Genomic DNA, 15,008 nt, shown 5'->3' with positions numbered 1-15,008 from the left:
GGACTCTGTTTCTAATAGAGATGCCTCAGATCTAACAGTAACAGACACAGAGCTCTGCAACACTCCTATTGCCAAGGCTGGACTCATCTCTGCCCTTTCAAGAGTGACATGAGCAATTGTAGAATTAAAGTATTGCCAGATCTTTGAAAAAGTGAACCCCACACTTTCTCTGTGACTCACTATCTAGGCACCAAGTCTTCCTTCCCAAGGAATAAAACCCGTTCTGTACATGGTGGAAACCACTGGGAAAGCAACACGGTGCTAGGCTCTTACCCATTTGGTCAGGATCAGCTTGGCATTCCGGAGCTCTGAGCCTTTGCACGATATCGGTGCCTCTTCCTTTGGTCGCTTGACTGAAAACGGAGGAGAGACGTTAGATGTAAGGGGCGGTGGGTGTGCCTGCTACTGGGAGCTATGGCTGCTGGAGAGGGCTGTCTGGTGACAAGCAGGCTGCTAGGTCCTGGCCTGTCTATTTAGAAGCAGCAGGGAAGACAAGACACTGCGCTCTAGACAAGTTCCTCTCCACAGCAGGACTTTCCCGGGTCAAATACATCTGATGGCGCCACCAGGTGGGGCTTTATGAAGGGACAGGGATCAAAGCAAAGTGGTGTGATGTGCCACGGAGTAGACAGCCCTGTGAGACCCTGTCCTTCCCTCCTTCCTTGCCCAAAGTAGAGTATGATAGAAGGCTACTACAGAAGAGGACAGAAACTGTCCTCAGGTAGAACTACTCAACTGCATTTCAATGATTAAAAAAATCACCGGGGTCCACCCCAGTGGCAGAGCGTATGCTTGACATGTGCAAGACTCTGGGATCCATGCCGAGCACCACCAAACAAAAGCACTAAAAAGAATCTGAACTTAAAAAAGTAATAATCAAACCCCACAAAAACACTTTTCAGACTGAGAAAGGATTTTTTGCCTCTGTCTCCCAGGCTGCCGTGAGTTTTCTCTTTTAAAGACATCTTCTCCAACTCATATTCCTCAATTGCCTTCAAAAACCAAAAGAAGAAGAAAAAACAGGGAATTAGAGATTGATGCAAATCCAGGGAAGGGGTCAGGGGTCAGGGGTCAGGGATTAGAGCTTTTTTCCTTACTGGCAAGTACCAAGTCTCTGCCCACTGGGTAGTAGGGACCTCAGCCATCAGTGTCAGTGACATGGTCCCCTTGTATGTCATCAATACATCTCTCATACCAGCACCGTTGCATTCAGCTGTCCTCCAGGCTCCCTTCTGCGGAGCACAGGGTGCAGAGCAGGGCTCTGCCTGTAACCCACAGGTATACATGTGCAACTTTCTATAAGAAGGTAATAATAATACCTATCTTCAGTGGTCCCTGTAAGGACCCAAGAGAAAGTATTCAGTGTGTTTTACACACCAGCACAGAGGGGTCACATGGGCACTTACTAGGGTTAACATCAATCAGTACCCTTGACCTCTCACCAGAGCCCACTCTATCTCTCATGTACCCCACCCTCACCTTAGAGGAAAAGAAAGAAAAGTGAACGCTAGCAGCTCTCACAATGTATTTCCTGGCAGCTAAGGGGCTAGCTGTGCTTGGAGAGAGTTATCTATGGAAGTGCTGGCTGTGTTGCCCAGCAGGATGGGTTCTGGGATGGGAGAAGTGACCTCACAGTCAAGCCGGACAGAGAGGGAAGAGCAGACAGACCTACACAGACGTCTTCCATGAGCACTAACACACAGATACCATCCCTGCTGTGACCAGGTGCTCCTCTAAGACCCAGCTAGGCCAGGCATGAGTTACACCTCATGATCCCTGTGAATGCCCTTGGGTAGGTGGATTACTGTCAGGCCTCTTACTGGATGTTGCCAGAATTCTGGCAGGAGTTTTAGACTGGCAGTCTGACTGGAAAGCTCACACAACCAGTGCTACCCTCCACACATGAACATGTACATGCACAGAATCATTCCAGGAAGAGTGTCCATGTACTCTATTGTTATTCCCATCCCAGCTCAGAGGAGGGCCGGGATGTTAGTGGTCCCCTCCTCGTTCACAAAGAATGGCTTCACTTCTTTTCTTTTCTTTTTTTGTTTGTTTGTTTGCTTTTCCAGACAGGATTTCTCTGTATAGCTTTGGAGCCTATCCTGGCACTGGCTTCTGTAGACCAGGCTGGCCTCGAACTCACAGATCTGCCTGCCTCTGTGCTGGGATTAAAGGCATGCACCACCACCGCCTGGCTGAATGGCTTCACTTGTATAAAAAGAAAATTAGGGCCAGCAAGAGGGCTCAGCATATAAAGGTGCCGGTCAAAAGCCTGATGACCTTAGTTTGATCCCCAAGACCCACGTGATGGAAGGAGAGAACTGACTCCCACAAGCTGTCCTCTGTCCTCCATATGTGTGCCATGCCAAGTATGCATGTACAACCCCCCCCCAGCTAATTTTTAGGAAAGAATTTGACTATATTTATCTCACTGAAAAAATTTACTTCTAGGGCTGTGTTCTGCAGACAAATGCAAATAAACCCTGTGATTAGTTTTATAGCAATTTGAAAGAAACTAGAACCACTGGGAAGAGGGACCTTCCATCATATTGGCCTGTGGGTATGTCTGTGGAGCATTTTCCTGATTAATGATTGAGTTGGGCAATGCCATCCCTGGGTAAGTGGTTCTGGGTTGTATAAAAAAAGCAAACTGAGGGTCTGGAGAGATAGCTCAGTGCTTTAGAGAACTTGTTGATTTCGGAGGACCTAGGTTCAATTCCCAGCAACTACATGGAGGCTCACAACCATCCATAATTCCAGTTCCAGGGACCCAGTGTCTTTTTCTGGCCTCTGATGGCACCAGGTACACATGGCACACATTCATGCATGCAGGCAAACAGTCATACATATAAAATAAATTTAAAAGAAAGGAAGGAAGGAAGCCAGACAGTAAGCCAGGCAGCTGAGTGAGCCACGAAGAGCAAACCAGGAAACAGCTCCAGCTCCTGCCTCCAGATTCCTGCCCTGAGTACCTGCCTTGGCTTCCCCAGGGATGGACTGTGAGATGTAAGAGGAAGTAAGTTAAGTGTTGTATCACAGCAACACGAAGCAAACTAGATCAAGCCCTAAAGCATATGCACACAGAGAATGTGCATAAGTTCACTATGCTCAAATGCCCGAGAGGGGCTGGAGAGATGGCTCAGCAGTTAAGAGCTCTTGCAGAGGACTGAGTTAAATCCCAGCATCCACATAGCAGCTCACAGCTGCCTGTAATGTCTGCTTTTCTGGCCTCACACACACACACACACACACACACACACACACACACACACACAAACACATTTTAAGATTCCATTGAGAAGCTGGAGCAATGGCTCAAAGGTTAAGAACGTAGTTGCATATGCCTTTAATCCCAGCACTTAGGAGGCAGAGGCAGGCAGATCTCTGTGAGTTCAAGACCAGCCTGGTCTACAAGAGCTAGTTCCAGGACAGCCTCCAAAGCCACAGAAAAACCCTGTCTTGAAAAACCAAAATAAAACAAAAAAAAAACAAAAACAAAAAAAAGAACACTTGCTCTTCCAGAGGTCCTGAGTTCAATTCCCAGCAACCACATAGTGGCTCACAACCATCTGTAATGAAATCTTGTGCCCTCTTCTGGTCTGTAGGGATACATGCAGGCAGAACACTGTATACATAATAACTAAATACATCTTTTAAAAAATACATATAAAATAAAAAGCGAAATTTTTTAAAAAGATACCATTGAGATATTTGTCATTAGAGGATAAATTGATTATGCTACATCCAACTTTTGGAATACTATGAGGCCACTAAAATCATGGGTAGGCCAATAGTACTGACTATTAAAAAAATCCCCAAAAGAGGTATTTATTCTAAAAATAAATAAATGAATGGATAAACTAATTAAAAAACAGGTATTAAGAGATTGTGGTAGAATATTACTTTAAGGTGTGTGGCTTTTGTTTATGCTGCATTTGTTTAACTCTGTGGAGCTGTAATTCTTTATCTGTCTAAAACACTTGACAGTCTAATAAGGAGCTGAACGGCCAATAGTGAGGCAGCAGACAGGATAGATGGGGCTGGCAGGCAGAGAGGATAAGTAGAAGAAATAAGTTAGAGAAGGAGAAAGAGAACAAGGAGAAGAGGACATCAGGGGCCAGCCACCCAGTCACTCAGTCATCCAGCCACCCAGCTACAAAGCCAGCCACAGAGTAAGAAGGAAAGGAAGATTCACAGAAGAGAGGGATAAGAGCCTAGACGAAAAAGTAGTCAGGATAATTTAAGATAAGAAAAGCTGGCTAGAGGGCTGGGTGTTGGTGGTACAAGCCTTTAACCCCAGCACTCGGGAGGCAGAGGCAGGTGAATCTTTGTGAGTTCGAGGCCAGCCTGGTCTACAGAGCAAGTTCCAGGACAGCTTCCAAAAAAAAAAAAAAAAAAAAAAAACAGAGAAATCCTGTCTCAAAAAAAAAAGAAAGAAAGAAAAAGAAAAGAAAAGCTGGCTAGAAACAAGACAAGCTAGAAAAAAAAAAAGAAAAAGAAAAGTAACAAGACAAGCTAAGACCAGGCATTCATAAGAAAGAATAAGCCTCCATGTGTAATTTATTTGGGAGCTGGATGGTGTACCCCCAAAAAACCAAAAGAGCAAAAACAACACACAAGAAAGTATTTACAGCATGATCCTGCTTATATATATTTTTAACAGACAGAAAAAATAATAACCTAAAGGAATGTAGTACCCATAACCTATAAAAATTTTAGATGAATCCACAGCATAGGAATAGCAATGACTCCTTCTAGGGAGGAAAGTTGGCAAGAAAAGAGTGACTTTCCACTTTCTGACAGCCTGAATATTACAGAACAGCATACAGACAGTCTGAATATTACAGAACAGCCATAGACAGCCTGAATATTACAGAACAGCATACAGACAGTCTGAATATTACAGAACAGCCATAGACAGCCTGAATATTACAGAACAGCATACAGACAGTCTGAATATTGCAGAACAGCATACAGTCTGAATATTATAGAACAGCACGTATTACTTGGCTATTTAAAATTTTTAAATATGAACCAGGTGTGTTGATAAACGCCTTTAGTCCCAGCATTCTGTAGGCAGAGAAAAAGGGGTCTCTGTGAGTTAGAGGTCAACCTGGTTTACATAGTCAGTTCTGGTTCAACAAGGGCTATGTGGTTAAGACTCTCTCTCTCTCTCTCTTTGTCTCTCTGTCTGTCTCTGTTTCTCTGTGTCTCTGTCTCTGTGTCCCTGTCTCTCTCTCTGTCTCTGTCTCTCTGTCTCTGTCTCTATCTCTGTCTCTCTCTCTCTCTCTCTCTTTCGTTTTTTGGTTTTTCAAGACAGGGTTTCTCTGTGTAGCCCTGAACTGTCCTGAAACTTGCTCTGTAGATCAGGTTGTCCTCGAACTCACGTAGAGTCACCTGCCTGTGCCTCTGCTTCCCAAGCACTGGGTCTCCTGGCAATGGGACCCTATCCCAAAGAAAGAAATTTTAAAGAGACATTAAAGAGACAAGAGGAGTGGCACGGGAACTGAGAGTGCTCAGAAGCTGATCTGGGAAGGTTAAGGTGAGAGAGAAACTCTGGAGGCAAATCATGAGGTCAGGACCTAGGGGTCAGAGGCACTTGGCAAAAAGCTGGATGCTGTGACAGGAAAGCTGGGGAGGTGAAGGGACACGACAGGTCAAGGACCAGGTCAGGAAGACCCTTAAAAAAGCAAAGGGCAGTAATGGGCAGGAAAGAAGAGGAAGGGAGAGAGGATGAGGAGGAAGGAGGAAGAGGAGAATGAAGAGGGAAAAGAGGAGAAGAGAGGAGGAAGAGGCAGCCATCACCACCAGGGAAACTTTCCTCCAGCACCACAGAGAACCCTACAGAACTGCACTTCCAACAGGGGGCAAGGGCCATCAAGTCTGAGTCCCTCTCATTAGATCTGGTGGCCCGTGTCCCTTAAGAAAGGCACACACACTAGGGAGGCAGAGGCAGGTGGGTCTCAGTAGTTCCAGACCAGCCTGGTCTACAGAGTGAGTTCCAGGACAGCCAGGAATGCTTCACAGAAAAACCCTGTCTTAAAAAAACAAAACAAACAAAGTGAAACAGATAAACACAACATGTGCACAACCCCTGGGGACTGCCTGGGACCTGAAGAGCCACGAAGTGACCAGCGAACCACAGTGTCAGTGTGTCTGTTTGAGAATTACAGAAGGGTTTCAGATTCTAATAAAAATGAAACCAGATTAATCTGCAGACTCTGCTCTTTAGGCCATCAGGTAAGGGACCCACAGTCGTGACCACTCTAGCAAGTCCAAGTCTGAACACGCTGAAACACCAACAACTCTTCTCAGAACTGTGGGGACTGAAGCCATGGAGCAGGTGGCTGTCCCCAGACTGGAAAGGTGGGAAGAGATTGGGGATCAACTCACTGAAGCAGAATCCCAGAGGCATCAGCTTTGGGGTGCCACTGGAGACTCTACTCCATTGCTGATGAGCTGCTGGGGCTCAGCATGAATGAACAGAGGTGAAAACTGCGGGGGTCACAGAAACCAAGTCAAAATAAATGGGCCACCATCCTAAATGTAAAATGCAAAACTCTAAAACCATAGAGGATAAGGTCAGAGCTCCCAAATGCCCCCTGGATTGGCAATGACTTTTTAGACATGGCACCAAAGACCAAAGATGAAGTGGAAAGTCATTAACAGTTTTAACATCTGTTCTTCCAAAGACACTGTCAAAATAATGAAATGACAAGCTACAGATTGAGGTAAAATACTTGCAAAAGGTATGTCCATTAAAAGATTTATTCAAAGTTTTAAAAATGGAAACACTTTTGTCTTAGTTGTTCTGTCCCCCCCCCCGTAGACATTGTAAAATAATCTACAAAAGCAATTTAAGAGAGGAAGAGTTAGTCGGGCGGTGGTGGCACATGCCTTTAATCTCAGCACTCAGGAGGCAGAGGTAGGCGGATCTCTGTGAGTTCGAGGCCAGCCTGGTCTACAAGAGCTAGTTCTAGGACAGCCTCCAAAGCCACAGAGAAACCCTGTCTCTAAAAAAACAAGAAAGAAAGAAAGAAAGAAAGAAAGAAAGAAAGAAAGAAAGAAAGAAAGAAAGAAAGAAAGAAAGAAAGAGAAAGGAAGAAAGAAAAAAGAGGGGAAGAGTCTGCTTTAGCTCACAGCTTAGGAGGCTCACCCAGCATGGCAGGGAGTGGCAGGCAGGTACTCAGAGCAGCAGTCATACTGTAACCCATTGGAAAGCATAGTGTGCTGACTGCATGCTAAGTCCCTCTTCTCTGACAATCCAGGAGCCCAGCATATGGGTGCCACCACAGTGGGCAGGGTGTCCCACCTCAATTATATTATCCAGACAGCTCCCCACAGGCACCAACAGAGGTCAAACTCCTGGGTGAGTCAAGCTCTCAGTTAACACTGAGAGCCCCATACTTATCAAAGAAGTCAGAAAACTGGGTGGTGGTGGCACATGTTTTTGATCCCAGCACTTGGAGGCAGAGGCAGAGGGATCTCTGTGAGTTCAAGGCCAGCCTGGTCTATAGAGTGAGTTCCAGGAGAGTCAGGACTACACAAGAAACCCTGTCTCAAAAAGCAGAAGAAATGAGGAGGAGGAGGAGAAAGAGGAGGAAAAAGGAGGGAGAGAAGGAGAAAGAGGAAGAGACACAGAGACGGCGAATAAACAATGAGAATGCGCCACACGCCGTGTTGTCAGATCAGTGTAGGAAACCCTACCACACACCCATCAGAACGGGCAAGTTCAGAACCCTGATAGCACCAGGTGCTGTGAGGATTCGGAGCACAGGAACCCCAGACCTCACTGGTGGAAAGACAATCCTTGGAAGCAGATTTGACACTGTGCTCTTTGGTATTTGCCCAAAAGAGCTAAACTCAGCGACACAAAAGCTTGCACAGGGATGCCTGGCTTTATTCTTAGTTGCCAAAGCATGAGAGTAACCTACATGCCCCTGAGGAGGGGAGTAGGTCAACAAACTATGGTCCATCCACATAATGGGAGTATTAACAAATGCTATAAAGGAATGGACTATCCATGGAAACCCAAGGGAGAGCCTTGTGAAGCCACCACGGTGAAGAAGGTATACTGCACGAGTCCCATGTCATGGCATTCTTTAGGGGTGACATTACACAGACGCCAGAGGTTGGGAGATAAGGACTGTGTGCAGCAGCTGGGGAGTGAAACTACTCTGTATGGCACTGCAGAGGCAGATAAACACCATTAAGCCTCGTCCATACTTAGCATGCACAACTTCAGGAGGGAAGGAAGCCTAATTAAACAGGGAAGTCAGCGGTAATGCTGGGTCAGGGTGAGTTTGTTGATGGTAACTGAAGTATGGAGGTTATACATGTGTGGGGTGGGGCATATGGTATACATTTCACTGTATACTTTTATTAAGAAGCAGCCTGCTGAATCAGGAAAGATAATTCAGCGGTTAAGGGCACTTGCTGTTCTTTGGGAGGACCTGAGTTTGGTACCCATCCTCCACATTGACTCAGAACCACCTATAACCCCAGCTGCAGGGTATCCAACGCCATCTTCTGGCCTCCAAAAGCGCCCACACACAGACACACACACACACACATACATTTAAAGTCTGCTAACTTTTAAAAAGTGAACTTTGAAACCTCAACTGTACAAACGTGTTTGTAGAGGTGCAGGGCCTGAAGGGCAACACCTCGATGACCCTCCCTAGGGCCCTCTGTTCCCAAAGGCCTTGCCTCAGCTCCAGCATCTGCTTCAACTCACCAAGGTGCTGGTCAACAGGCTGGAGCCCAGGTCTATTTCAGTAATCTTCTGGTTCACCTGGCTCATGGAGCCAACAATGCATGCTGGGAGGCAAGCCGCTAAGGAAACTCCAGGAGGTAGTCACACACAGCAGAAGGGTCTCCTCAGCAAGAAGGGTGGTCCAGGCTGCACATTCATTCCCTCTACCAATATGCACGACTTCATCATGTTTGAGCGAGTCAGTTTTACAAATGAAAACCAATGGACTGGTATGAACACTCATCTGTAATTCCAGCACTCAGGAGGCTGAGTTGCCATGAGTTTGAGGCCATCCTGGACTTCATAGTGATCTCTGGGCTAGCCAGGGCTATAGTGTATATCCTATATATATCTAAAAGAAAAAGAAAAAAGCAAGCCAACAAACAATAACAAGAAAGAGGAGGATAATAAGTTTCCTGTGTGGTAGCCACCCTGGAAAAAGATGTCCACACTGCCTCCCGTCTCTCTGTCAGTCTTGAGAGCATTCCTTCTAGGTTTTTATTCGTTTCAGTTTTTTGTTTGTGTGTTTGGGTTTTTTTTGTTTGTTTGTTTTTTGAGACAGGGTTTCTCTATGGCTTTGGAGGCTGTCCTGGAACTAGCTCTTGTAGACCAGGCTGGCCTCGAACTCACAGAGATCCACCTGCCTCTGCCTCCCAAGTGCTGGGATTAAAGGCGTGTACCACCAATGCCTGTCTCATTTCAGTTTCTGATAGGGAAAACAGGATGTCTATGTAGTGGTTCTCTTACCTCAGGCATGTGCCCCGTGTTTCGTGCAAGCATAACTACAATGTCAATGGTGTCTGGTTCACCTCCATAACTTCTCTTCCACAAGAATTTGTCTGACGGCTGGAAAATATCGATTTCGTAACGCCATATGGGCCACTTAGAACATACTATTAGGGAGCTTTCCTGTTGCTGGCTGTTTCTCTGCAAGCCACTTACAGCCTCTCACGACCATAAACAATGTTGTAGTTAGCATGGCCACAGAGAAGTTTCAAACTGTGGAATACTTCTTTTCTTTTTTTAAAGATATTTTAATTTTATGAATCCACGCTTGTGCCTGAGTGTGCGTATGCACACCATGTGCATGCAAGTGCCTGTGGATGCCCTGGTTACAGTTACAGGTGGCTGTGAGCAGCCTGATGTGGGTGCTGCTAACTAAGCCCAGAACAGTGAGCACTCTTGATGGTGGAGTCATCTCTCCAACCCCTGGGATGTTTCTTCAAGAGACGTTTTCAGGTGTGGGATGACTGAGCCAAGGGGCCCCCTGCTATCACCGCCTCTCAGTTGAACGTCTCTATGATCTGATTGGTTCTACATATCTGTTACCTTTTCTCCTTTTACATTTCACGTCTCAGCCTCAGGGTCTTCCAGGACACAGCCCCCGTAAGCTCATAATCCTGTGGTTCCACTCCTTCCCCATTAAAACAGGCTCGCTCTCCCTTCCATTACCTTCAAGTGCTCTTACCACTGGGAAGTCCCCCAGGAGGGACATGTGACACAGACAAGGCCAAGCTGAGGGTGGATTAAGAAGGGCGCTGGAAAGAGACCCAAGAAAGTAAGGCCCTGCAGAGATTCAGATGGGATCACACTGGCCGGTGTCTTGACAAAGGTTTGGGAGAGGACCATGGGAAGTGAGGGAGACAGTGGAAGATGCAGTGTGCCTGCTGGCAGCAAGGCTTAAAGCCTGGGGTTATTTATAACCCAAGAGGACTATCTGCTGGATGGACTCTGAGATGAGGTTGTCTGATGCAGGGATGCACTTCAGTGGAGAGACCAGGATTAGTGAAGGCTGGACCAGGGAGAGGGCAGTGGCAGGCAGAGCCCGGGTGATGCCAGAGGGACAGACAGAGCCTGAGTAGGAGGGCTAGCAGGGGAGGGGAGGGGAGGGGAGGTCAACCGGAGGAAATGAACAACCTGGGCAGTGAGCACACCTGTCTGGGGACGGAGGGCTGGCTCCTGACTTCCTAGCTGCTGTCCATTATGCCCACAGTCCTAATTCTTTGGAAAGGAGAAGGGGAGCGAATATAGAACTTCTCTCCTCTTTCAGCAGATACGACCTGGGCATCTTTCTTTCGAATTCCTTCTGTTTAAAACAAACCTCAGCCAGGAGGTGGCGGTACACACCTTTAAGCCCAGCAGGTGGATCTCTAAATTCTAGGCCAGCCTGCTCTGCAAAGCAAGTTCAGGACAGCCCGGACTGTTACACAGAGAAACAAACCCTGTCTCAAAAAACCAAATATATATATTAAACCTCAAGCTAAGCAACCATTCAAAGTTGGGTGTGGTGGTGCATGCCTTTAATCCCAGCACTTGGGAGGCAGAGGCAGGCAGATCTCTGTGAGTTCAAGGCCAGCCTGGTCTACAAAGTTACATAGAAAAACCCTGTCTCGAAAAAACAAAAACAAAAACAAAACAAAAAAAAAACCTTCAAAATATCACATCCCTTTAGAGGCTACATAGGACTTAAGTACACAGAGAAAATCCCCATGGTATGCAAAGTGGGCTAACAGGTAACACATGGACCTAAGCTCAGTAGTAAGACTCAAATGCACTTGGTGTGACTGCATTAGAAGGATACTGGGTGGATGGTCCTCCAACTGCTTCCTCAAAGCATTCTGCAGTGCTTTCCGTGCATTGACAGAGACCACCAGGCGCTCGTCCACTGCTATCATTGGCAAGGCGGTGACATTGATGATGTCCATCTTCTTGAGAGATTCCATTGTAAACTGGCAAACAAAAAGTTTCCTCTCTTTTCCACTCCAACCTTGCTCTTTATTCAGTCAACCTGCTGGGGTAAAATGGCATAAAACCATCTTAGAAGCCAAGCGTTGGTGGTGCACGCCTTTAATCCCAGCACTTGGGAGGCAGAGGCAGGTGGATCTCTGTGAGTTCGAGACCAGCCTGGTCTATAAGAGCTACAGAGAAACCCTGCCTTGAAACCCCCCAAAATAAAACCATCTTAGAAAACAAAAGGGGGAACCCACATAACAGCCTGCTGAGAGGCAATGATAAGGCCTATAACATACAATTAATTAGAAGGAAGAAAGCCTTTTGGTTGGAAAGTCCTTTTTTTTTTCAAACTGATGCAAAATATTTACTCAAAGTTATCTATTTTATGCAGTTGTCTCCCCTCAATTGCCTTGCCATTACCACATCCTTTACATCTGGATCATATTATCAAAGTAATGTCCACATTGAAATCTCCAGTTTTTAAAATAAAATATATATGGGGGCGCTGGAGAGAGGCTCAGCAGTTAAGAGCACTGCCTGCTCTTCCAAAGGTCCTGAGTTCAATTCCCAGCAATGACATGGTGGCTCACAACCATCTGTAGTGAGATCTGGTGCCCTCTTCTGGTGTGCAGGAGGCATACATACAGGCAGAACACTGTATACATGATAAATGAATCTTTAAAAAATTAAAAAATATATATGTGACGCATGTTTGTAATATCATTGGATAGCTTCTCCTGTCACTTGTCACCCTATTTTTAGAAGCAGGATCTTCTATTCAATCTGAAGCTCACCTTTTACCTAGTCTGACTGGTCAACGAGCCCCTGGGTTCCACTGTCTCTACCCCCAAATGCTAGGGCCACAGGCACTGGAGGCCATGTATGGCTCTTTTGTTTTTTTGTTTTTTGTTTTTGTTTTGACACACGGCCACCATTGCATGGCCCGTATATGACTTTTTTAAAGGATATATTTTATTTTTCTATATATGAATATGTCTTGCAGTTATATATGTGTCGCACTTGAGTGCCTGGTGCCTATGGAACCCTTGGAACCACCATGTGAAAGATGTAGCTTCCCTGGTGGCAGCAGAGTTTAAAGATATAACATGGAGGGGCTGGAGAGATGGCTCAGCAGTTGGCTCTTCCTAAGGACCTGGGCTCAATTCCCAGCACTCACATGGTAGTTTACAACTGTCTGTAATTCCAGTTCTAGGAGCTCTGACACCCTCACACAGACATACATCCAGGTAGAATGCCCATATATATGTAAAATAAAAATAAGGCCGGGCGTTGGTGGCGCACGCCTTTAATCCCAGCACTTGGGAGGCAGAGGCAGGTGGATCTCTGTGAGTTCAAGGCCAGCCTGGTCTACCAAGCGAGTTCCAGGACAGCCTCCAAGACAATACAGAGAAACCCTGTCTTGAAAAAAAAAACAACTACATATACCATGGAAAGCCTAGTGCTATCTGAGGCCTCGGAGGGCTATTTGTTGAATGAGTCCTGAGGTCCTCAGAGACAGAGTTCTGTGATGCGGGGATACAGTTCAGCAGTGAGATGAGAACCAATGAAGACAGGACCAGGCAGAGCCTGAGTGATGCTGGAAGAACAGTAGGGTTAGCCCGAGAGGAGTCTGCACACAAGGCTTAGCCCGAGAGGAGAGGTGAGGCCCTGCCCTCTGCAAGAACAGTAATGGCTCTCAATCCACCCAGCGATCACTTAGTCCCCTCAACTGCTCAGCCTAAACTGCCCAGTTCCTGAACCATTTCCCAGAGGAGTCAGAGGAGGGGAAGTGGGAAAGGAGGCAGTGGAAGAGGGGAAGGGAGGTGTAAAAAGGAGCTGCTGTGGTCGCCATATCATTACCTTCCCTGAGCAGTGGCAGTGAGGTGGTGTTTAAACTGTGGAATCCTATGTGTGAAGTCCTGGCTGGGGAGGACAGGTGGCCACGGGCTTGGACAAGGAACACCATCGAGGTAATAGAAATAAAACAGGTAGTATCAAAACACTACAAAAGCCTTCCAAGCAGCGAAGTGCAATAGCAAAATATGCACGTGACAGAGGCCTTAAAACACAAATGTCATCCTGAAACAATTGTCCAAGCCACCAGGCAGGGGCTGGCAAAACGACTCAGAAGGAAAAGGCGGCCTGAACTTGACTCGTGCCATTTACATGGTACAAGGAGAGAACCCACTCCCACAAGTTGTGTTTGGCTTTATATGTGCACGGTGGCACACATCCCCAATCGTAATGACTAAACAGATCTACCTTAAAATAAAAATCAAAACCAAACAGCAGAGGGCTGGGGAAGTATTTGCTGCTCTTACAGAAAACCTGCCTTTGGGTCCTTGCACCTAGGCTGGGTAGCTCACACCCACCTCTAACGCCAGTGATTTGATGCCCTCTTCTGGCCTCCTCTCACATCTGCATGTGGGCATGAGCCCAGACATACATAAAAAATAAAATCTATCTTTAAGAAAACTCAGCTGGTAGATGTGTATTTGTCTTGATTTTCAAATCCTAGGGATATAAGATATCTTTTTTGTTGTTGCTGTTTTGTTTTTGAGACAGGGTCTCTCTCTATAGCCCTGACTGTCCTGGAACTTGCTCTGTAGACCAGAGATCTGCCTGCCTCTGCCTCCTGAGTGCTGGGATTAAAGTCGAGTGTCACTGCTACCTGGCTAAAAATAAAATACTTTAAAAGTCTACTTTAATCTACCAATCTTTCACTCCTCCTGCATGCACTTATTGAGACTCTGGCCCCACCTGGCCAGAGGCCTTCAAGAGAGAGCCTGGCAGGGAACTAGCTGTGGCAGTCCCTGGTACTGCAGGCATCGTACCCCCTCCCCAGCGCAGGGTGGATTTTTGGCTGTGTTTGCACCTAAGCTAAAACAGGAAGCAGGAAGCTCACTCTTAACAGGATTTTAAGACTTAAGTGCTTCTCTTTCTCTGTCTCTCTGTCTGTGTGTGTGTGTGTGTGTGTGTGTGTGTGTGTGTGTGTGTGCTTGTGCATATACCTATGTAGGTACATGTGGAGGCCAGAGGATGTTGTCTATCAATTCTCTGCCATGTTTTGTGAGACAGGGTTTTTCTTACTATACTGGGAGCTCCCCATTTCAGCTAGAGTGGCTGATCTACAAGTCTTGGGATCTAACTGAGGTCACAGGTGTGTTGTCACTCTAGAAGTAGTGGGACTTAGGTGAATGGAGCTGAAAAATGGCGCAGATGGAAGTCTAATGCTATCGCCAACTTTATTCAGACCCTCAGACAATTTATACTCAGGGTTAAGCAAGGTCACATAGGACTAAAGTTCTCATTGAGTGCAAGCCGTGTAGAATCCCAAGTACAAGCTGTACGTGGCAAAACATGCTTCTCCAAACAATACCAGCAAGCAACACGAGAAATCTGAAGAAACTCACTCATACCCACTACACCTGGGAGAAGCACAAAAAACACGTTCCCAGAACCATTCTGTTTTGAAGAGACTGAGATCACAGAACTCGTCCTGTATTCTTGGAGAGTT

At 46.3% G+C, this 15,008-nt stretch overlaps 1 protein-coding gene across 1 annotated transcript in view; it reads right to left on the bottom strand.

Annotated features, from left to right (window-relative positions):
* The window catches only part of Fam227a (family with sequence similarity 227 member A), a 54,657-nt gene that overhangs the window by 35,622 nt on the left and 4,027 nt on the right, over positions 1-15,008 (bottom strand). Inside the window, 4 exon segments of the mRNA XM_040754134.1 lie at positions 274-353; positions 923-992; positions 8,741-8,823; positions 11,340-11,549. Coding sequence (XP_040610068.1) covers positions 274-353; positions 923-992; positions 8,741-8,823; positions 11,340-11,481 — 375 coding nt within the window. The 5' untranslated portion in view covers positions 11,482-11,549.

The sequence above is a fragment of the Mesocricetus auratus genome, unplaced genomic scaffold, assembly GCF_017639785.1.
Source record: "Mesocricetus auratus isolate SY011 unplaced genomic scaffold, BCM_Maur_2.0 Super-Scaffold_100010, whole genome shotgun sequence".
NCBI lineage: Eukaryota > Metazoa > Chordata > Mammalia > Rodentia > Cricetidae > Mesocricetus > Mesocricetus auratus.
This window is presented reverse-complemented; position numbering and strand designations above follow the sequence as displayed.